At 41.1% G+C, this 24106-nt stretch overlaps 1 protein-coding gene across 1 annotated transcript; it reads right to left on the reverse strand.

Moving 5' to 3' along the window:
* Positions 1 to 21549: 21549 nt before the first annotated feature.
* On the reverse strand, positions 21550 to 23888 carry LOC116913242 (ubiquitin-conjugating enzyme E2 G1-like). The gene is made up of 2 exons (XM_032917405.1): positions 23859 to 23888; positions 21550 to 22095 (listed from the first exon to the last, which is right to left on the reverse strand). The coding sequence occupies exons 1-2, from the start codon at positions 23886 to 23888 to the stop codon at positions 21550 to 21552; spliced, it is 576 nt and encodes a 191-aa protein (XP_032773296.1).
* Positions 23889 to 24106: the final 218 nt, after the last annotated feature.

The following is a 24106-nucleotide window of genomic DNA, read 5'->3' on the forward strand; positions in this document are numbered from 1 at the left end:
ACAAAATAGATTTAAAAAAATTAATCAAAAGAGACAGAGAAGAACACTTTATACAAATCAAGGGAAAACCTACCAAGATATCTTAATTCTGAACATCTGCGCCTGCAACACAAGGGCACCCACATTTGTAAAAGAAACATTGATAAAGCTTAAATCACAATTGAACTCCACACATTAATAGGGGGAGACATCAACATCCCAGTCTTACCAATCGACAGATCCTCCAGACAAAAATTAAACAGAAAAATAGCAAAATTAAGAGACATTAAAAATCAAATTGACCCAACGGACATCTACAGAATATTTCACCGGAACACAAAAGAATATACTTTCTTCTCAGCGCCACCAGGAACCTTCTCCAACATTGACCATGTCTCAAAGCACACTTCAACAGATACAAGAAGATTGAACGAATGCCTTGTATCTTATCAGACCACCATGGATTAAAGCTGGTCTTCAACAACAGCAGAAACATTTGTGCAGCATGAGTTTAATGTTCAAAATGTTTTAGATTGTGAAGCATTTTGGATTTTCTGCTCAAGAATGCTACCTGTGGGTTGGGGAACTGGCCTAGTGTTAAAACTCCTTCGAAAAAGCCTGGGAGATCAAAGTTTGCCTTTCCGAAGTCCGTGTAAAGCACATCTTGTGAGGCACATATTGTGAAGCACATCTAGAATTCAAGCGGTTCTGTAGGGTCCAGTTTCTTTTTGTTGTTGTTGTTGTTGTTGTTGTTGTTTTGTTTTGTTTGTTAAATGATAAGTAGGAAGAGTGATGAGACTGGAGGCAGGGAAGGAAGGAAAAGGGGGGTAGGGATACCAAATATGGGAAAAGACTGGAGAGAAATCCAGAGGACACAGGAAATGAATAGCAATAAGCATCAGTGGAGGGTGTGGAACTTGGGGACCCTGGGAAGTCCCAGATGCCAGGGGTGAAAGAGGCTTCCACAGCCCTACTGGGATGATGTTAGCTTAAATACCTAACAGCAGGGAGATAGAACGTGAATAGACTGCCTCCTGTAGCTAGATATGGCCTCCAGTGGAGGGATGTGGCCTCCCACACATCTCAGAATTTTTAACCTAGAATCGTCCCTGTCTAAAGAAAATGCAAACACAAAAAAGTAGCAGAGGTTGAAGAAAAGGCCATCCAGAGACCACACCACCATGAGTACTATTCCATCCACAGATTCCAAAACCTTGCACTATTCCTGGTGCCAAGATGTGCTTGCAGACAAGAGCCTGATATCCTCTGAGAGGCTGTGCCAGCACCTGACTGAGACAGATGCAGATACTCACAGCCAACCATGGACTGAGCCTGTGGAGCACAATGGAAGACTTACGGGACAGCCTGAAGGAGCTGAAGGGGATAGGAACCAAAATGGAGAACAACAGTACCAATTAACTGGACCCCTCCGAGCTCTAAAGAGTATGTATGGGCACCAACTAAAGAGTATGACCATGGGCCAGTCCATGGCTCCTGCTTCATGTATAGCAGAGTATGTGGAATAGACATCTGCCATTCTGGGAAGGGAGACAACTGGTCCTGTTGAAAGTTGATGTCCCAGAGAAGGGGGATGCTAGAGAGGTAAAGTGAAAGTGGGTGTGTAGATGGAGGAGCACCCTCTTAGATGATGGGGATGGCTTGGGGGGTGGGGTCAAGAAGGAGAGACCAGTTATGGGGATGACATTTGAAATATAAACAAAGAAAATATCTCTCTCTCTCTCTCTCTCTCTCTCTCTCTCTCTCTCTCTCTCTCTCTCTCTCACACACACACACACACACACAGTTTCCAATAGAGTTGTGCACATATGTCTCTGTAAATCCTAGATATTCATTATCTGTAACCTAGCTTCATTGAAAGTTAAAATCCATAATGAATTCCACTAATATTGGAGGGGCGAATATTTTCATTATTATTTTTGGTGGTTTGTGTGTTGTCCTTCTTGATAATGATAATTTTTGCTGAGTCCTTTTCGATATATTTGATAGCTTCCTTTGAGTTTGGTTTTCTAATTATTTCTTTTTTTCATTTTTAGTGGGTATTTTCTTTATCTACATTTTAAATATTATGGCCATTCCCAGTTTCCACTCAGGAAACCTCCTCTTTATCCCCCTAACCCCTGCCTCCTTTAGAATGTTCCCCCACCAGCCCATCCTCTCCCTCCCACCTCCCCATGTTTGTTTGCATGCAATTTTGCCAGTGGCCAGCAGAGGGCAGTAGATTTTACCCGGACCTGAAGTGGCAGAGGATTGTTAATTGTTCTTTAGGTATTCTGGGACTGAAATTCTCAAACTGATGAGCCATGTCTCCATCCCCTGTCCTGGACTATTGTCCTTCTTTGTGTGGGGAACTGGATCACACTCAAACAAAGAAAGTTATTTCTTGAGACCTGTAGGGATACATAAAGGAGTAGTTGGGCTAATCAGATGTTAGTGGGGTCAGGATCAAGCCTCACCATCTCAGCATTTTTAGGGATTTGGCAGATCTCTCACATCTCATCCTGGAGGGCCATGCAGATGAGGCCCTTCAGATGAAATGCAGAATTGAGGAGCTCTCTTGGGAGTGGCGCTGGTGAGTACATCATGTTGATGAACCACAAAGCAGTGTTAAGGGCAATCTTCAGACCTGACTCGGGGTATGGAGCCTGGAGCAAAGACTACATCCCTCTGGTGGACTCTGTTTTCTTTCTACACTAGGAAGGGAGAGAGGGGTGGGAGATGCTGCTCTTTTACCACAGTAGATCTCACAGTGTACTAGGAAGTGTTTCTTCCATATAAATAAGTTATTCCTGTGATGCTCCCAGAATGCACGTATGTATGCTATGATATACAGGGAAAGAGGGATCCTCACTGAGTGTTCATAAAGTCATCAGAATGATTCTATGCTGGCATATGAACTGTATATCTAAAAGCCCTTGGACAAAAAGTAGCAAACACACCCGAGAAGAGAAGAAGGGAGGAAATAGTCAAACACAATGCTGAATTCACTGAAATAGAAACACAGAGAAAGATACAAAGAATCAACAGAACTCAGAACTGGTTCTTTGAAAAACTGAAGAAAACTTTGGACAAACTAACTAGAAGGCACGGGGGTTCTATCCAAAGTAACTAAATCAGTAAGAAAAGGTTGAAATAACAACAGAAAATGAGGAATTTCAAACAATCATGTCTCACTAGAAAAACTTGTACTCAACAGAACTGGGAAGTCTAGAAAAAAATATGAAATTAGATACAGATACCATGTACAAAGTTAAATCAAGTTCAGTTAAACTATCCACCCAGTTCCATAACATGTGAGGAAACCGTAGTCCTTATAACCCTCCAAACAAATATAGCCCTGCACATAGGAGGGCACTAAGTCTCTAATCTGGAAGGAGAATGTGCAAAACATTTTTGAGGCTTTAAAGACAGATGTTTTGGATCCAATCCCAGAACTTCTATTGTCCCCAAACATTTTCATCCAAAAGATCATGAGAGAAATGTTATTACCAAATGTGTGTAGCCACTCACTGTAGTGACATGCGATCGCTGTGTAATGTACCTGTCCAAGATAATGAACCCTGCAACATCAGGCTAGACCAGTTGTCTAAGAGCTGTGGTTGCTACCACTATTAGAGAAGTTAACTCCTGGTCAGAAACTTGAACTCATATAACATCATGCAGTTGAGGCTGTCCTCAGGGAACACCAGACCCTTGGATTTTTATTGCATGTGTGAAACAGTAGCAGGTTCTATTCCTGAACCATCCTGGAGTCTGGACTGAAAACCTAGTGCCATCCATCCTGCTATGCAAACATGCTCACCAATGATTGTATGAGGGAACCAACATGGTCTAAGTAATCTGTCTAGACGTATTGGACACCGTGCATCCTATGGAAGGTTCTGATGCAATGCTCTGCATGGATGGTAACATCTTCATTAAACATGGAACCAGTTACAAAGGGACATCTTTAGACCCAACCATTCTACTGTTTGTTTTAAAACATCTACTTGATGTTGAAGTAAAGTATCAATTTTAGTTTGGTCTATCCATAACTCACGTGAATCTTTATGCCAATCTTCAACAAAATGCTTCATCTGAATAGATGTTTTGAATGTTATGCTGGATACTGCTGCCAAAGTAGCAACAGTAATAAGGTTTAAAACAATAACTCCAGTCATTCTTTTACTTCTCTTCAGCAGATTATTTAAAAAATTCAATAATCACACGATTAAGAGGATCTTGAGAACATTGATGTCCCAACATAACAGGCCTCCATATATATAATTTTTGATGAATAATCAATAGAATTTTGATTCCTATCAAACTGAATAGAGGAATTAATACATAAATACAAATGACAGTTAATATAATCAAATCCATTAGTAAAATTAAGTCTACCTATTAAAAACAAATATGGCATAGGAATACAAATAGTAGCCTTTCCTTTCTTAAATGTGGTAAAGTTATACTGAGAGGCAGATCGAGGAGTCCAGAAAAGCTTCCATTAACAAGCACAACTTCTTTTAATGTAACAGCAGTCTTTTACAAATGAGTTTGAAATGCAGTAGGATCTTCCACAGAGGACAGTCGATTATCTCAATGCCACCATCTCCCCATTCCATCAGCAAGGATCCACTAAAGTGTTCATTCTCTTCTCCACGCACCCTGGTAACATTAGACAAATCACAAGTGGTAATATTCCATTATGAACATGGATTAATAAATCGACTGTAAGGACGCCAATTTATCCATTTATCTTGAATAATTTTTCCAAATGTACCAAGGCAATTTTCTAAATAAATGGGTGATATTTTAATTCTATATAAGTAAATTGATCACAAACAGGTTGTACTTTCTTGCTAACAAATGTAATGTTACTCCAATTTTGGTTTATAGCCCAAGCTGTCAATCACTGCAAACGAGTCCTGGAACCTGTAACTTTTATTCCTGGTAACAGCTTGTTTTGATAACCCATTTGGAAGCATGTTCCCTGTCCTAAACATAAACGCATCTTTGAGCCATCATAAGTAAAATTATGCAGAGCTCCATCATACATATTCAAATAAGTCAAGTTACTCCAAGAAGACGATAAAATGCTTGGGGTGGTGTGTAACACCACGTCTGTTTCCCGGCTAGTAGGAGGCTCAAATAAAGGTGGATTAGGAATATAAGCCCACTAGCTCACATTGATTGACCTCAGCAGAAGATACCATAAGTAAAGCACACATTGCTAACAATAAATGCTCAGAAGTACAGGACTTTCCCATACAAGACAACACTTTTTAGTCCTTCAGTAGTTAAACGCCTCACCTGACCCCATATAGGTAATGGGGTTGTCACTGTAGTATCCTTCTTCATTGCTGTTTATGAACCTTTAGAGAAGCCATGGCCTCAGTAACAGAGGACACCTCTTCATCTCTGAAGGACTTCCATCAGGAGAAAATAGAACTGCTTTGTTTGGATGCCTGGGAGGGTAAAATGCGGTTCTTATCTGTCCATGTTTGGATCCATCTCCCAGGTAAGCAGAATTGTCTCCCATCCTGTAATGAGACAAAACCCTATCCCCTACCTACATACGGTAATGTCCCTCCCTGCCATTCGGCATCATGGGTTATTTTTTATCCATAGTGGCTGTTCCATGCCTTCAGGGGGAAGTTCAATAAAATATCTATCTGCTCTTGATAAAATCTCACCTTGTGGTAAATTAAGAAAATTAATAACAAATAATGCTCGTGCCAATATAGCTCTGTTCTTAGTCTGCCAACTCCACTCAGGCTGTGCAAGCTCATATCTTTTCCTACTTTTTAATTTTTTTATTTTGTTGTTTCAAGGTATGGTTTGCTCTTTTAACAAATGCTTGTACTTGTGGATTTTGTTTTATACCACTAATATGTACAATATGATATTGTTGACAAAATTGTTTAAATTTGTAAGAAATATGTTGGTCCATTATCAGATTTAATTTCAGAGTGTAGTCAAATAACAGCTCATGTTTCCAATAGATGCTGTACAACATGAGCTCTGCCTTCTCCAGTTAATGGCGTAGCCCATACAAATTTTGAAAAGGTATCTATGCATAATAAGCATATGAAACGCAACCAAACTCAGAAATATGGGGTATATCTATCTGCCCTAATTCATTAGGTTGCATTCCTCTGGGATTAATGTCAGATGGAATACATCTTATATGGAAAGGCTTACAAATAGGACAATTAGCAATAATTTGTTTGACTTGAAAATGGGGAATCTTATATTCCAATGCAATATCCTGCATTGGTATGATTATGACTATGTTCTTCTGGGGTAGCAATGACACTAATTGATCTACCATATGATTGCCAAATGTTGAAGGTCCCTTGCAATTTTGAATGTGATCTATTATGTGTAATAAATATTCTAAAGTTTTGCAATAGCAATAGTCCTTTAACATGTGAAAATAACAAATTTAATATGTGCTTAAATGTAGAAACAACAGCAGTTGCAATGTTCTGTACCATTCCTACAACATTAACTGAATCAGCTATAATGTTTACATCATGAGTAAATTCCTGCAATACATTAATAACTGCTAATAATTCATTTTGTTGTACTGACCGAAAAGAAGGTTCCTGGACCCAAATTTATCTTTAGTCCAATAAGCACTCTCGGTCTTACAGCCATCAGTAAACACAGTAACGTCTGATGGTAATGGATCAACATAAATTAGTGTATTATCACAAATTTCTGTTTTCTAAAGCAATTCCACAATTTACTATGGGGAAATGTAATTCCATATTTCCAGTGTAAGAAATGATGGCTAATTGAAAAACTTAAGACATCTGTATTAAATATTCAACATTATCTTTACTTAATGGGAAAATAATAGCAACATAATCATATCTGGATTGTACAACAGGTCTTTGTCTGCCTTTTTGAATAAGTAAAGAAATTTGTTCCTCATAAATTGTTAATGTTTTGTTAAATTTATATTTAATATATATCCATTCTAAAGGCAACTCATCTTGAGGTAAAATGCCTATAGGATATTCAAGAGTATTTCAATGTATAATTTAATAACTCTATCTGGATCAATACGTGCCAAAAATGCATCTTTCCATTTTCAGAAAAGATATCCTCGCATGCCTTCATATAAGCATTAATATCTCCAGTGTCCTGTATAGGTAATAATGTTCTCTATAGTCCTCATTAGCATTTTCAAAAGCAAGTATTTTCAGCAGTTGTCATTTAGCTTCCTCTCCTGTCACTGTTCTTCTAAATGTTAATTTTAGTATAGATAAAAATTCAATATATGTTTCATAAAAAGTTACTGCCTTTTTCAACCAACCACTATCATCCTTTATAATAAGTTGGTTGGGCCACACCTTGAAAAGGTGCTGGCCTAATTATAGGAAAAGAAAGAGCAGGTAATTCATCATCATCATCATCTGAATCTTATCGTAAACACGTCATCCTCAGGAAAGGATGCAGAAAAAACTGTTTCAGGCAGTCGTGCAGGCGACAAAACTTTTCCTTTTGCTTTTGTCTTAATGAAGCCGTAGTTTCATGTTCTATATTCATTATCACTCTGTCTTCATTCATGACCTTGAATCCAGTAAAAATATCCAGTAAAAATAGATCAGGAACTAATTGCAACCTTTTCGCCCTGCCTGACAGCCTTTTCCTCATGAATTTTCCCTTTGACCCAGATATCAGAATCTCTAGAACCCTCGTCAGGGAACCAAGATGTATACTCTCCTGCTGTCTCTAAACACATTTCTAAATCATACTGAGAGGTATGAATTCCCTGCACTTTTAAAAGATGTTTAAGCATAGCGAGATAAACAGCAGATTTATCTTGTCCCATTTCCCTGTAATCAAATATACTTATCTGACCACTCTGACTTACCTTCGGGGTCCCAGTTTAGGCACCAATTATCAACGTCTTGTGTGTTGGGAGCCCTGGGTATGGTTGCAAATAACCAGGACACAGGGGGTGCAGAGCAGAGGCAGAAGCAACTGCACACAATTGCAAGCTTTATGAATCCTTATATAGATATGAATATGCATTACCTCAATTTCCATTTTGCAAGATACCACAAGATTGTTATTCCCACGATACAACTGAGGCATGACCAAACAAAGAAATAAGACTAAGTAAACGCTACTTCTTAAAATATTCATACAACAAATCAACTCTCTTCCTATTATCAGAATATCTTCACCATAACCAACAGAACATGAGAACCGCTTCCACAGAAACAGGACACCTCAGAACATAGTTAAAGGCAAACTGAGAAAAACATTTTCTTCTCAATGGCGGCATTCCAGCCCCTCCTTCCACCTGTCGCCAGTCCTTACTTGAGCCTGCCTGGGACCTGCATCTCTATGCCTCCACAACATGGGTGAATATATTGAAACTATGCCCCCTCTCAAGGCATACTCAGTGAAACGATATACTCCAACTTGCATACATTTAAAGGTGTAGGAAAAAGATATTGGCCTCTGGGAAACTGCTAAACCTGTGAGAATTGGACTGTGTGTCACATGAATGGAGCCTGGGTTTATCCATTTCAGGGAGAAGAATCTCCCTCATCCAAGGTCTTTAGATGTTTGGGTGTTAACAAAGCTCTTCTACCCATATCAAGACCTTAACCAACTCTCCCTATCCTCAGCAACTGAATTGAAATGAAGCAGTGAGAACTCCCTAGGTCTGGAAGGAGAATGGACAAACGGGTATTCCCTGGCTCAAGAGTGAGTTTCCAGGAAAGGCACTCCAGAAACAGATCAATGTGGTTAGAGGTAGAAAGTAGGCTACGGCATTTCCCAGTGACATCATCAGTAGTGTCTTCACGGGACATTCTCTGGTATCCAGGAGAACCATTGAATATTCTGTGATGTCACCAGTGTTGTGGTGACACCAACTGCCTCAGAGCTGTCCCTTCAGAGCCTCAAGGGCTCAGAAGCAGGCATGTGGTCCAGGCTGCTTGGTTTATTTCAGAGGGATGATCGTGTATATGCAGAGACCAAACCAAGGCAGAATGAGACCGGCCTTCTATCATTTTGGAGAAAAAGACAAAAGAAATGGTCCTGGGGAAGGCTCAGTGAGTACTGGGCAGCGCAGGGGAGCTTCCTGGAGGAGGTTGGCTTGAGCTGCTCCTTCCAGGTGTAGGACTTATGATTTGGAGCCTCGGTCTTCCTAAACAGCAGACCCAGATTCAACAATTTCTGATCATTTGTTTGACAGAGAGCCAAGAATTGTTATATGTGAAGGATCTTTCCTTGGATCTCTTTAATGTCATGGGGAGTGTCAAAGAATACTAGTTTGAGCCTCTGTAAGAATAACAAAGTGTCTCTCTCAGGATAGGCTGTTGAAGCACTTCATTCTCAGTAGTGTCCTGTAGCTTACATGGGTAACTGTTGCCAAGAGGGATACTCCTCTGGTAATACATCAAGAACTCAGTTACTTAGTACTTGAACACACATGATTAGCAATTCAATATGTTAAGCAGTTTGGACTCAAGGACTTACCTGCCTCACATCAGACATTTGCTGAGAATGTCTTCCAGTTCTTGTTGTTTGGGCTATCTTTTGTATTTCAATGCCAAGGGAATATCATAAGGAAGTGTGGTATACGTCTTTGATGGCATATGTCATCCTATGGCTATGATAGTTGGGAACAGGGACATGACTGAGGGGTTCAGCTTAGAGATAGTTTTCTTGCTCTGTTTGGGATTCACTGTGTCCCTAGAACTGTGTGTCCTCAGACTTCTGTTTTAGACTAAGTATAGTTTTCCTGGCACTATGCCCTCATATATGAAAGTTTACTTGTGTTTATCTGCCTACAGAGTTTGCTCGGAAGGCATCATGCCAGTCCTCCTTGACCCCTGATGAGGAGGAGAGGATGAACAGTTTGGAGAAGTTAAGAATTGCTCTCCACAAGATGCAAAAGGAGAGGGATGAACTCCAGAGAATCCTGTCTTCTTACCTAAGGAATGACCTAAACTACAGGTAATCATGATGCGCATTCTTTCTTGACTGCCTTGAGATGTCTGTTAAGACCACATTTCCTCATGTGACAGTAGGCTACAACTCCAGGGTGTCCTCATGGTGAAACTCATCTTCCTGATTGCATCTTACATACATGATTTGAAGTTCAGATATGAGTGAGATGGGGGCACAGGCTATTTTTATTCCTCCAAAAGGAAATTATACCCTGTGGCCTGAATCACAGTCTGGAAATAAGGGTAGTCGTGTGTGAGCTCTCATTACGTGCTTTAAGAAGCATGGACAGGTGTTGGCTTGTGGAAATTCCTAGGTGCTGTGTTTATGACCAATCATTGTTATAAATGACCTGGAGGTGCTTTGGGTTCAATTGGTCCTGTCAAAAGCTGGAGGGCCCTAGTCTCACTTGCTGCCTCTCAGTGTATGACTGGATGGGCAACAGGTTACCACTGGATTTCTCTGATTTTGTTCAGTGTCCTTTGAGATACTGTCACACCATTGTATTAACTTTGTATTCTTTCTGTATTTGAGTGTTTGAGTGTGAGTGTGTTTGTGTGTATCCCTTACGATCTGGAGATTCTATGGCCTTGATTTGGCCTGAGAACCAGCCTGTCTCAGTTTGCAGGGTATGATAGTGATGAGGCTGAGGGCCTCACTTGAGCAGTAAAATATCGGACCTCTGCACACCTTGGAGGCACAATGGAATCTCCTGGAATGTGTCATAATCTCTTTTCCCTGTAAATACTTATTATGTTCCTTTGGGTTTTCATTTAGCAATATATTCTAGGATTGAGAATTCTTACCTAAAAACAGGAGAATGGTCATCACAGGTTAAGTTGGAGCTTGGCCTGTGGCTCAGGGTCCTGGAAAGTTCTTGGCCAGCTAGTCTAAAGCCCCCTCAGCGAACTCAGGCAGATCAGCTCCTTCCTTTTATTTGCTGTCTATGATGTCCCCAGGTCAATAATAGAAAGCTTAATAAGTATAGAGTGGACCCAGTATGAAGGAGTAAGGATGTGACGTCCTAGGGTGGGGTCATCCAGGATTTAGGCTGAATGTGTGTAATCCTTGAAAGCTTAATTCAGAAAGTTATTTGATCCTTGGCCCATGTTCTACCACAGGATCAACTTTGACTCTGAGATGCTCCTGATGCAACACCAGCAAGTGATGACCGACCTGCAGAAAATGCGCCAGCAGATGAATAGAGGCGTGTCCAAATCCAATCACCTCACAATAGAAACTCAAAGGAACTGGTCATTGACTTACTGGGTTGTGACCTCAGCACTAGGCACAGAATGTGTCAGTCCATCCTTGTCTTTCAAACAAAGTGAGGATCACATTCTATACTGTTTGACTCCTTCCAGGAAGCCTGCCTCTAAGATTTTTACCACTTGGAGTCAGTTTGACTAAATTTGAAGAGCCTTTGAGCCTCTCTCATCATTGTCCTTCTATCTAAGGGTCCTGTATATAGAAAAGGTGTGTACCATGATGGAGATATCAATTGATCTTGATCCTCTGAGGCTCTAAAAGGATATACACATATATATGAAATATCCATATGTATTTATGAGAAGATTTTTGAGAAGTACCCTGAGTCTTCTGGAATGTTGCTGTTTTCTGGATTTGACCTTTCTCAGGTTATACTCCGTGGCTACTTTGGCCTTGGCCTTTAGTCTGAGGCTGTCTGTGGGTCAGGGTTCTACAATGAGTGATGCAGTTGCAGAAGTGGGAAAAAATGGATCCTGTCTGGTATTCTCCTTTTTTTGTTTGTGGCTCAGCCTCGGGTACTGCCTCCTCCTGAGTGAATCTCTTCAGCCTAAGCTCAAGGCAAAGAGAGCTTGGAATGAGAACAGAGTGCTTCTGTTGGAGCAGATTGCACTGGAAGAGTCCATTAAGGAAACAATGAGGTTCTGTGTGGAAGCCAGTACGAAAATCTACAATGCAACGGTTAAGAAGCATCAGGTAGCCTGAACGGAGAATCAGGGGCAGGTTGTCCTGACATCTAACCATCAACCAAGTCAAACTGATTTAACCATTCTCCAGCTTACTGAGACATTCTCCTGTCTCATCCAGTTTTTCATTTCTTTGATCATTTACCAGACTTTCTATGGTGTTAGCCTCATGAAGAGACTGGAGGATTGACAACCAAATCTTAATGCTCAAATAGAAACTGCATTTCCTTAAGGAAGATACGGTGATGACGCATCGCTCACTTACATGCCATTACGTTAAAGGCATGTGTGGTAGCCTCCTTTGTAGTAGCACATGACTGATTTGAGCCCAGTGAAATTGCCCGAAGTTTGGTTATCTTTGTCCCTTTTGATGAGGCATGTGTCTTCCTCTCGTTTTTTCCCCTACATTCCAAAATGGTCCCTTCTGCCTGCACAAATCGTGGTTCACAGTGATGTAGCTTGAAAAGCAGCCGTCAGTCATTTTTAAGTCAGTGTTCTAGAGTTCGTTCCTGTGGCTTCTATCCTGGAGCTTGATTGGATGAACAGGAAAGTGGGAAAGGCTTCTCCCAGCGTGAAGTTTGGTGTGAGAGATGTGAGCATTTGAGGAAAGACTTTCTCCAACTCTCTCAACCTATTCTGTCCAAAACGTGTGCTCCCTAAGCATTTTTCTTCCTAAGGGATGGATAGCAATGTCCACGTTCTCACTTGAAACATCTCCTTACCTAATCTGCTTCCCACAACTGTTGTTCTAGCGAAATGGCCTCCTCTTCTTTTCTGCATCTCACTTAAAATTTCTGTTGTGTGTCTGTTTGTGTGTGTGTTAATTAGTCTTTTAGTGTCTGTGTGGGCACAGATATTTGTGATGACATTTATGGCTATGTTGCATATTTGTACATTGAGAGGTGTTAATTGTAAGTGTTTGTTGTATGGGTGCTTATATATAACATGTATGTGTTTATGTGTGTGTTTTTGTGCATTTGTGTGTGTGTTTTTGTGTGAGCCATGCACTCTTATGTTTCTGCATACACACACATCTGCGTATACAGGTATGTACATATACTATATATATTCATGTACATATATGTGTTTATTAGTCTATATGTACATATGTATATATACATTTAAAACATACTTTATATGTACCACTAGAACAAGGGGAAAGAAAAAATTTCTAATTCAGATTTTAAACTGTTCTTAAAGGGCAATCAATTGCTATTGAAACTATTTATAGAAGGAAAGCTATTCCTCAATATTGACGTCACTTGGAGAAAACCACAGAAATGAGGTACAAGGATTTGAGGAGAGGCTGCTGTGTGAAATTCTTGTACCTGAGAGTCAAAACTGCTGACTAAGTTCTCCTCTGCATTCTTTGCTCTTGGTGAATAGTGACTGAACACTGGAAAGTCATGTGGCTAGTTGTGTCTTCTCAACATCCTGGTTGTCTTAGTGATTGACTGCTACGTCTTTCTTTGCAGACTGGCCTAATCCTGGTTCAATATAACTAGGCTTTGGAGTTTGGCCTGGATTTTGTTAGTTGAAAAATTAAGTTGCTTGTAATTGAACCTGCAACCAGAAGATGTCCAGTAGCTATGCTGAGGTGTAATCACAGGGATGCCTCAGACAGAACCTTAGGCCCATGAGAGTCTAAAGCACTCATCCTCAGTTGGGTCTGTGGCATTCTTAACTACTGTTATTCAAAATCATTTGATCTGAGTGAAAATCATCCTTAAGGAGGGACTGGAGAGGGGATGGCCCTCAGACATTGCTGGTGGTGTCAAATGGGTAGCCCTGTGAGATGCCATGTGAAACTCTTCTGAAAGTTCAACTGTAGCCCCTATTGCACAGTCAATTCCAAAACAAGAAGTAGATGTGAGCAGAGAAGCTATGGCACATTGGTGTTGTTGTGGTTCTCCTCATATCAGCTCAGAATGAGAACTATCCAAATGTCCATCATTCAGAAAGCGAAAATGTTCAATTTTGTTCATCCCCCCCCATGGACTATTGCTGAATGTGATAATACATGCAACCATTTGTCATTGAATTAGTCAGCCTTATCTTCCTCAAGATATCTTTGGTTGTATCCCATTGCATGAAGAAGAGTTTTACTTGGACTGTGGTTATGGAGATGGACTAGTTGTTTTGATGATAGTTTTGGTTCCCATGTCAGGCAGGCTATGGTAAAGGGAGCTCCTATTGGAAGATGCTGCTCACTTTGAAGCCACTGGGAAACAGTGAGCCAGAGGATGGAACAGACTCCTCCACCAACACCTGGTGGTCTACAGCCTGGAATCAAGCCTACTGTGCACAGCCTTGGGACCTTGGTAGGCAGGCTTGGCTTACAGCTCTAGATGCCATATTTCTGACTTCTGTTTATTAGATGAAAGCACTTTCTTGACTGAGCTGTCCAAAAGGTTACGCCCACTATGTACATATCCCATTGAAGGATATTTATCAGATGCCTCGTTAGTATCCTGGATGATCTCTTACATAATCATTAACTCTGGCAACAACCCAATTCTAGGAATTGGAATAATGTGGTTCACAGTTCAGTTTGTAGTGGATTTTAAAAGCTGAAAAAATGTGCAAGTGCGTGGGATCTCTTCTCCTTCTCCCTTGGGCTTGAAGGTCGTAGTGGATTTCCCTTCTGAATAGTGCTGCTGTGGGTGGATAACTGACATGACAGGTCCTCACCTGGCCTTTATGTCTTCCTGCCCTAGGTCTTCAATTCTCCATCAGAAGCTTGAACAGTGCACAGACCAGGACTACATCTCTCTGTGACAGAACTGTCCACCAGGAGCACTGAGTGTGCACAGAATGTCAACAACTCCCCCATCTCAGTCCTAATAACCGTAGCAATCTTAGGGTGCATTTTGTTCTTTACTTTGCTCTCCTGTGTGTGAGGGTCCTTCATGATCAGTCAGGCAAATTTGAAAGACCTTGAGATATCGTCTGTAACATTTGCTTAACCTTTGGAGGACATGTCCATCAGCAACCCACCACACCCTTTGAGGCTTGTCTGCATTCATCTTGAAGAGATTATTACCATCTTGCCTGCCTTTCTGCTTTGTTTGCAAGGCCAGCAACAGGCTGTGGTGTATGTAACAAATCTGTATCAATCAAGTGCTGCTCATCTCACCTGTTTTCTTTCGTTTTTTTTTTTGGTTACAAGTTTGATTGCTTTAGGTGTTTGCTTTGTTTTCAGTTGACATTTTGTTATTTTTTGCGGTCTTTTTCATTTTTTAATTAGTTTGTTATATTACTAAGGTTATATACATTGAACTCATTGACTCCCCACTTTAAATGTTGTTTAATAAATCAATGTGTGATTATAAATAAAAATGTGACCTAACCCTTCACTCCTAAGAACTTCCTGTATTCATGTGTAGTTCTCTGTCCTGTAACAGCACAAGTATCAGACAACAAAGGTTTTTCTGCAAGTCTCATGCAGCTTAGGCTTCATGATCAGTTCGAAGTCAGCCAGAGCTGCACAGGAAACTGTGCTCTCAGTGTGGATTCTGTGTCATACTCTGTGGTTCCCATCATCATGATGAAAAATATCCTTGCTGTACCTTTGTGCCCATAATTTTAGCTGCCTTTATAATGAACTACTCTGTGGCTGATCATGTTGTACAAAGGAGAAACACAGAAGTATTTCTCTAATACAAAACAGGAAATAAAAACACTCAGAAAGGTAGTATAAAAGAAATCAGGAAACACAGAGATGTGTGCCTCTATATTCCTTGGAATGTAGTATCAACTATGGCAACAGAGCAGAGAATATGAATTCCACCAATTTTGGAGGGATGAATACTTTTATTATTATTGGTCATTTGTTGTTGTTCTTGATAATGATAATTCTTGCTGAGTCCTTTTTGATATATTCCATAGCTTCCTTTGGGTGTGGTGTTTGGTTTTTGAATCTTTTTTTTTTTTCATTTTGTTAGTGGGTATTTTCTCTATGTACATTTCAAATATTATGCCCATTCCCAGTTTCCAATCAGGAAACCTCCTCTTTTATCCCCCTAAACCCTGCCTCCATTAGGTTTCTTTTTTTTCTTTTTGGTTCTTTTTTTTGGAGCTGGGGACCGAACCCAGGGCCTTGCGCTTCCTAGGCAAGCGCTCTACTACTGAGCTAAATCCCCAACCTCCATTAAGTTTCTACTCCACAAGCCCAACCACTCCCTCGCACCTCGTCACTTTTGTTTGCATGCAACTCTTTCAGAGGCCAGAAGAGGGCAGTAGAGTTCACCTGGACCCTAAGTGACAGAGGATTGTTAATTGCCCCTTAGATCTTCTGGGATTCCATTCTCAAACTGAGGAACTATGTCTCCAGGCTCTGTCCTGGACTTTTGTCCTTCTTTGTGCAGTGCAGTAGTTGGACTGGATCACACCAAACAAAGGGAGAAATTTCTTGAGACCTTTGGTCACACATACAGGAGTAGTTATACTTATGGTCTAAACTGCCAGGCATCCATGTAGGGCATTAGTGGGATCAGGATCACGCCTCAGCATCTCAGCAATTTAGGGTTTTGGGAGATCTCTCACATCTCATCCTGGAGGGCAATGCAGATGGGGCCCATCAGATGAAATGCAGAATTGAGGACCTCTCCTGGGAGTGGACCTGGTGAGTACATCATGCTGATGAACAATCAAAGAAGTGTTAAGGGCAATCTTTAGACTAGAATCTCGGTATGGAGCCTGCAGCAGTGACTACACATGTCCGGTGGAGAATGTTTTCTTTCTGTACTTGGAAGGGAGAGGGGTGGCAGATGCTGCTCTTTTACCACAGTAGATCTCACAGTGTAATAGGAAGTGTTTCTTCCACATGAAGAAGTGACTCCTGTGATGCTCCAGAAGTCATGTGACTTCTAAGACTATATGTCAGAGACATGATGCTTGGAGCAAGGAAGTCCATGGGTCTCCAGATTTCTGCTGTCAAACAAAGGTCAAAACAAATCTATTCTTGATGAATGACAGAGAGATACACAGAGAACCTCATTGTGGATACAGAGCTACTTGAGTACCATGACTGAGGTGATCAGAGTGTGAATTGTCTCAGCAAGTCCAGGAACTTGCCTGGAACTCTCCAAACCTGAGCTCCTTCCGTAGGAACCATAGGGTTTAAGGAAAGAACAAACCTGCCACATACTGTCATGTGATTTTAATGTGGTTGGAGGTGCAAGGTCTTTGCTCACAGACACTAAGACATCTAGTTACTATTCCTTTCTTTAGCTTTAATCCCTCCATCCAATGTAATCATTTAGACGTATTAGTTTGTGTTTCATTTGAGGGATTTCACTGGGCCCCAGAAGCTAGAAATTGATGCTGGTTGGCTGGAGCTAAGAAAGTAGCAGTGATTAAGGAAAGATCAGCATTGCTGAAGTGAAATCTTATGGGAAACATCTTTTTTTTTGAGAGTACAAAGAAGGTGAAATATTCTGGGAGGCATTTTCTGAGAATACAAAGAAGCTGTGTTCCAGAGCTGTGTTGTACCTTGTGCTATAGCTGCACTTAGTAATGTATAACAATTTCCCAGGCGGTACTGGTCTTGAAGGCATGAAGGGATCATGGAGAGTAACTGATGCTTGGTACTGTGATGGTCAGGAAAGGCCATTGGTGGAGTCACAGCCTCAGTTGCAGTTCATAGCCCAAGACTAAGAGATCATGCAAGAGTTGATGTATGAAACCATGAAGGATAAAGCCTAGTTGCAGAAGAAGATCTCAGCATACTGGAGATGCCAGTACTATAGTATGACCGCCCAAACCAGCAGCAGCAGTGGAGTAGGGTCAATCAAAGTGTAGAATATTCCAGAAGCGAGAGTTGGAAATGTAACCCAAGTCTTCTGGAAGAGACGAGGAGATCATTTGTAAATCACAGACATTGGAAGAAGAAGCTCTGAGTTTGAAGTTGCCTTGGAATCCCCAAGACGTTAGAGAGGCCAGAGGCATGGGATACCTGCTGAGGAAAGCGACTGTAGAGAGTGGACCTAACCAGAAAGAACTGTGCTTCAGTCAAACAGCTGAAGAGCTTTCCCATCAGATGTGGAGACGGAGTTTGGAGTTTGCACAGCTGGGTTTTCATCTTGCCTTGGTTCAGCATTTCCTCGCTATGATGTTTTGGAATGGTGATGTGTATCCTATGATGCTGGGGCTATGTGATCTGCTTTTTCATTTTTATTTTATAGGGGATTATATTTTAGTGATTGGATGAATCTCAGAAGAGACTGAATTTTGGACGTTTTACACTGTTTGAGACTGTTATAGACTATGGAGATTTAAGTTGGACTCAATGCATTTTGCATTATGCTATGGCTAGGTATAGCTCTATGGACTTAAGTTTCTGAAAAAGCCATTGGGGACCAGGGCGTGGGATGTGGTGGTTTAAATATGCTTGGCCCAGGGGATGGTACTATTAAGAGGTGTGGCTTTGTTGGAATAAGTGTGGCCTTGTTGGAGAAAGTGTGTTGCTGTGGGAGTGGGTTTTGAGACCCTCCTCCTAGTTGCCAGAGGATGCCGAGTCTTCTGTTGTTTGCCTTCCAAACAAGACACAGAACTCTCAGCCCTTTAGCTCCCTGCTTGCCTGGATGCTGCCGTGCTTCTTGCCATGATAATGGACTGAACCTGTGAACCTGTAAGTCGGCTCCAATTTAATGTCTCCCTTTATAGGAGTTGTTTGGTCATGGTGTCTCTTCACAGTAATGGAAGCCCTAGGACAGGAGGGTCTCCCCAGCTGAGCTGAGGGGCTCAGGAGCCTCAGCCCTGCTCCTCCTCTTTATTTCTTCCCTGCTTCTGTTCATTGCTTCTTATCATCTTATGATAGGCAGCATATCTGAGAAAAGGGGTTGGTTGGGGGGTCCAGCATGTGAATGGATGAGTCCAGCAGTGCCTGCCTATGCTCCCAGGTGGGAGCAGACAGCAAGAATTAGGCAAGGCACAGGACCTATACAGGGTCCTGGGAGGCGGGAGGGGAGCTTCCTAGGGTGGAGATTTTTCAGAGTGAAGATTGGTGGAATTTCAAGTCCTGAGTTTGGGGGAGCTCATGGATTAGAAAGTTTCCTGTCCAGGGATTGGTGAATTTTAGTGGTCAAGGGTTAGTGCATTTCTGTTTGAAGTTCAGTGATTGGTGGATTTTCCTTTTCAGGGATTGGTGGATTTTGTTCAAATGTTTCACCTAATATTAGCATAATATGAGGAGGGTCCTGTTGAGGGGCTGAAGATGACTTTTGTGATGTTTCTGACACTTAGGGAGGTCCATGGGAGAGGTACAGATGCTGAAGTTTCTCAGATAGGGGCCTGGCTATTTTCCTGCCTTGAGGGTTTACAAAATTGGTACAAAGTATATAAAGTTTACAAAGGGAGTCCACTGCAGGGAAAGCCTTTCTGCCACCTGAGTAGAAAGACTAACTCCTGGGCAGCGTTTGAAAGGTGAGATTTAGGATGTAAGGATGCATGGAATCCTACAGTGCATCCCTCTGCTAACATTGTGCTGCTGACTAGAGCAGGTGCGTTGCTGTGTTTCAGGACAGACTCTCCCTCACAGTTGTGCAGAGTGCTGCATTTCAGGAAAATCTCTGCAGTGTATTCACTAGGCTCCTTCCAGCCGACCTTGGCCCCCTTTCATATCACAGAAACTGTAATGTGTTGAAAAGTTCCTGGGTAAGGATCATGAGTCACTGTCTTCCTCTGTTGTTACCAAGGCCTTCAGTGCAGGAGCCAGGGTAGGTTTAGTGGGGGTGATGTGATGTTTCCACGTGAGGCTTGCTAGAGGCTTTGCTTGGAGGCCTCTTTCTTGGGAACTTGTTCTTTTTTGTAAAAAAGGAAAAGTTGCTTTTGTTTTATAACTCTTTATCTCTATAAACTTACTTAGCTACATTGTGTGTTCTTTATGAGTTCTTTTATCTGTCTCCTAACGTCTTCTCTGGCTCAGTTCAGCTTCTCCTTGATAAGCTGTCACCAACTGTCTTCTCAGTCTGCCAGCCCAATTCACTTTCAAGTGCAGGGTCATTTAAAGGGCCAGGCACATGAAATATTTCACATTGCATTTACTCCCTTTTGTTGTAGCTCAGTGCTCAGTTTTGCAGCTGCTTCTCAATTGTTTCCAATGTCTTTCCAAGGGTTCTCGGGTGTTGGATGTGATCTTTCTGTTGATCGATCAGGAACAAGTCCACAACATAAGACCCTGGGTCCTTCCTCATGAACCTTTCTTATTTTCTGGGCCATCTTATCTGCTAACATCTTGTGCTTTGGAGTTCCTCTTCCAAGTCCCTGTCCCCAGCTCTGAAGCTTTGCTTCAGTCTCTATTTGGGCTTTCAGGATGCTGTATTCAGCATCGTCTCTCCGATTGCCCTGCTCCTTAGCCTGTTGTTGGTCTGCACTGAGCATGGCTGTCTTTTGTGGGAGACCAAAGTCATCCTCACAGGCCTGCCAGTGATTAGGTGCTGAAATTTTTTTTGTTTGGCTCTGCTGACTGGCAGGGAAATGTTGTGACTGGAGAGGATGTCTCTCTTTTTTTTAATTGGAAAAAATATATTTTGGAAGAACTGACTACATAAGGTGACAAAATTCCAAAATCAAATTACATGAGAATATACATTGCAATTTTTTTGTACAATAGGTGAGGAAAATCTGCTGTAAGAAGGAACAGATACGGGCTAAGGAGAAGGGTAATAGGACAAATAGCATTTTTAATAGCAGTCCCAGAAGTAGAAAGCCTGTAGCTGTGCATGCTGTATTCATCCAACCTTAACATTAGACAACTTATGGCAAAAATAAAACCAAATCTGGATTTTTGTATTGTTTGGAATAAATTTCATTAAGATGAACTTAGAACAGACTTTACATTCCTTTTTTTTTAAGTTCTCAGGAGATAATGATTAGGACCAAGAGCTCTCAACAGCCAGAAAATGTTATTGTCACATCCAATCCAAGAGAAGGGCGAATCAGAGTACAAAAAGGACAAAACACCCAGTGATGACCCCACCTCTGAAGTCATCGTGAAAATCAAGTAATTTACTAGTACTTCAGTATTTTAACTAAATGATTTGAGAACTTTCTGGCAGATAGAAGAGAAAGAAGGAAAGGGAAGTGTGCCAAAATAAAGAAAATATTAAAGATTGGTAAATGGAAAGAGTGTCATGAAAGATTGCATGGTGTAAAGGAAATTATATGGAAACTTTTAATCCTTATTGGTTTTCACCTGACATACTTTAAGCTATCTGTTTGAATAGATAAAAACAATGAATGGGAAAAGAAAACCGGCTAAAGTCTTTTAGAAGTTACACGATTCTTATTCTATTACAAGACAGCATTATTTGGTACAAGGTATGTTTGTGGATGTTCGTGAACAGTGTATATATTATCCGGATCATGCTATGCTATGCACAGGTGTTTACAATTCTTCCTGAAGGTTAAAAGAGTTCATTAGACTTCAAAATGCGTAATCATCTGTAAGTTGGCCCGTGTTAGGCTCTTGTCAGCATTGATGACTGGCACGTTTTATTGCAGCCCAGTTCCAGCCAGAGTTTGCCAACTTCTTACAGCAGACGTCCAGCGATGGGTGGGGAGAGTGCAGGACAAGCAGGGCCGTGTTTCTCAGTTGGAGACCCTGAAGTCAGTGAAGTCACCAGCTATCGAATAGACATCACTTAAAAGCAGTGTCTTGGCTTTTTCTTACACAGTGGGCGACTTGCTTTGGAAATTCTCCATTTCTGTCTTCCCTCCATTTGTTCGCAGCATCTACATGTGCAGGTGAGTCTCCGTTAGGATCTGCCAGCATAGAAATGACACGAATCATGATGGCTTCTACAGGATGGATAGGCAGCCAGCGTTCCTCTGGCTTCTCATAACCATATTTATCCTCCCTAGGCTCGAGAAGAATAGAAATACAAACATCACCATTTTTATCAACATTTGGGTGCCAAACCTCTGTAATGAATTTCATTTTAGGAGGCCAGAGGAGATAGTCTTTTGGGAAAGTGAGATGAGCCTTAAAAACACCACCTTCACAAAACGTATCTGGAGGACAAATAACAAGGACTTCCCAACCATAGAGATCATTGTCGTCTATTAAACCTGCTGAGAAGCCTTCCTCTGGATTTTTGTTGAGTTCTGCCAGCTGTCTTTGCAGTAGCAGTGCCGACTGCTGCTTTGTCTCCCTCCCCACCAAGAGCCAGGGCAGCAGCCAGGACTTTGATGGGAGGGGACGAGCTCTGAGGGTGGGTGGAGCTAGGTGTGTTGAGGAACCGGGCCCTGCGACTGAAGCCTAGGGATGCTGGTCTTGGGACACCTGAGAAGCACCTTGCTGCTTATGCAAGTCTGCTCTGTTTGGCTTTCCTCTCAGTGCCTCAAGCCCTGAAGGGGAGGGTACCCGGGCCGCTGGGCGTGCACTGGTACTTCCCTTGCCTGCTTCCCTCCTCAGCTGCCCATTGGCCCCACACTGCCTCACTGCACACAGGGCTGCTCCGGAGGATCTCTTTTCTACTTTTTTTTTTTTTTTTTGCCAGTGTTCAAGGTTTTCAGATGATCTGAGCTTTCTTAGTTGTAATTGTATCCATAGCTTCTCATTTCCTGTGGGGATAAGAACAATTCCATGTCCCCACGACAATACATTGCCACCTTCCGTTCTGACGGTAACACCTTTGTTCTTCCTTTTTGCTTTATAAGCATTTTTTAAGGTGCAGTTAGATCTTCCTACAACTACTTTTCCTGTAGTCTTGTGTAGAATACCTGTATTGCGGTTTATATTATAATATGCAAAGAATTCCTACATCTTATTGGAGACATATGAGATATCATTGTCACTCTTAATTTGTACAGGTGACCCCCATACTAGCCATTGCTTCCAAGAGTTATGTAATTATAAAATCAGCCTTTTCAGAGCTCAAAGCAGTTGCTCATCGAAACCCTGAGCATATGTCAATGGTATGTGTACAAACGTCACTTTTTCAAATTCAACAAAGTGAAACACATCTGTTTCACTTCTTTTGATACCCTGAGGGTTACTTATAATTTGTAATGAAGTTTGGTTCTACAAAAAACAAGATGGACATTTTCTTATAATTTTCTTGTCTTGTTGCCAAGTGACAGAAAAAAGTTTTGACTGTTCCTATTAATACGGGATTTTTCATGATGTTTTGAGTCTTCTGACACTTGTTTTAATAATGGTCAATTTCCTCATTTCCTTGTGCTACTTGACCTGACAAGCTTGTAGGAGACCAAATATGGGTCATACTTAATAATTTGTTTCTAATAATTGCAGTTGTATAAAAATGTTAATTCTTAGTTGCCAGTAGTTTCTGTCTGCAAAATAATTCTTTCTTCATATGGAGAGTAATTATTTTTGAGAGGTTCAGAAAAATCAAATAGAATCGTAAGAACTTCATACAATTCTCTCTGTCTCTGTCTCTCTCTGTCTCTCTCTCTCTCTCTGAATTACATGGGCTTTGGATTACTTTGCTAATTTATTTGTATCAGTAAAAAATGTAGGCACTTTAGGAATTGGCATTCCAATTACAAAACATAAGAGAATGCAATTAGTTATTTTTATAAATAAAAGGTATTTGCTTTTAGGATATTAGATGGTTACTTTCTCCCGAAGAGATTACACGAGTTCTTTGCCAGTCTTCATTGATTACCCGTAACGAAGTAATCTCAGCATTAGTTTAAAGCGCTATGATTTGTGCTGGGTCTATGCCTGATAATTGATGTAGATTTACTTTATAATTTAGTCAGAAACATTTTCTTTAATTTTTTACTTTGTATGCTATGAAAATCCATTCTAAAACACTATCTTTCCTTTACATAATGAGCCCAGTAGGAGAATTAGTTGAAGGCAACATGGAGTCCTATTTGGGATCTAAGTGATCCACATGTGCATCTCAAAGTCTCTATTAAGTTTAACTCTATTAAAGCCTCCACACCCCAAATAGTTCCCCAATGGCAAGAAATTACCTTGGATATCCCTCTTGGACCTACATCCATTGGTCCAATGGTAACCCTTGTTACATCGTCTGCACCCTCCTGGAAGTCTGGACTTTCTGAATTATGTTTTGGAAGACAATTGCCCTTAGAGATGCCTTGGTCACAATTTTAATTCAAATGTCCCTATTTCCCTAAATTAAAGAACCAGACCTTTTGATATGGGAGACCTCTAGCTATAGCTTGACCTGTTATACTAGCTGTGTATAAGTCAGAACCAA

The sequence above is a fragment of the Rattus rattus genome, chromosome 12 (assembly GCF_011064425.1).
Source record: "Rattus rattus isolate New Zealand chromosome 12, Rrattus_CSIRO_v1, whole genome shotgun sequence".
Classification (NCBI taxonomy): domain Eukaryota; kingdom Metazoa; phylum Chordata; class Mammalia; order Rodentia; family Muridae; genus Rattus; species Rattus rattus.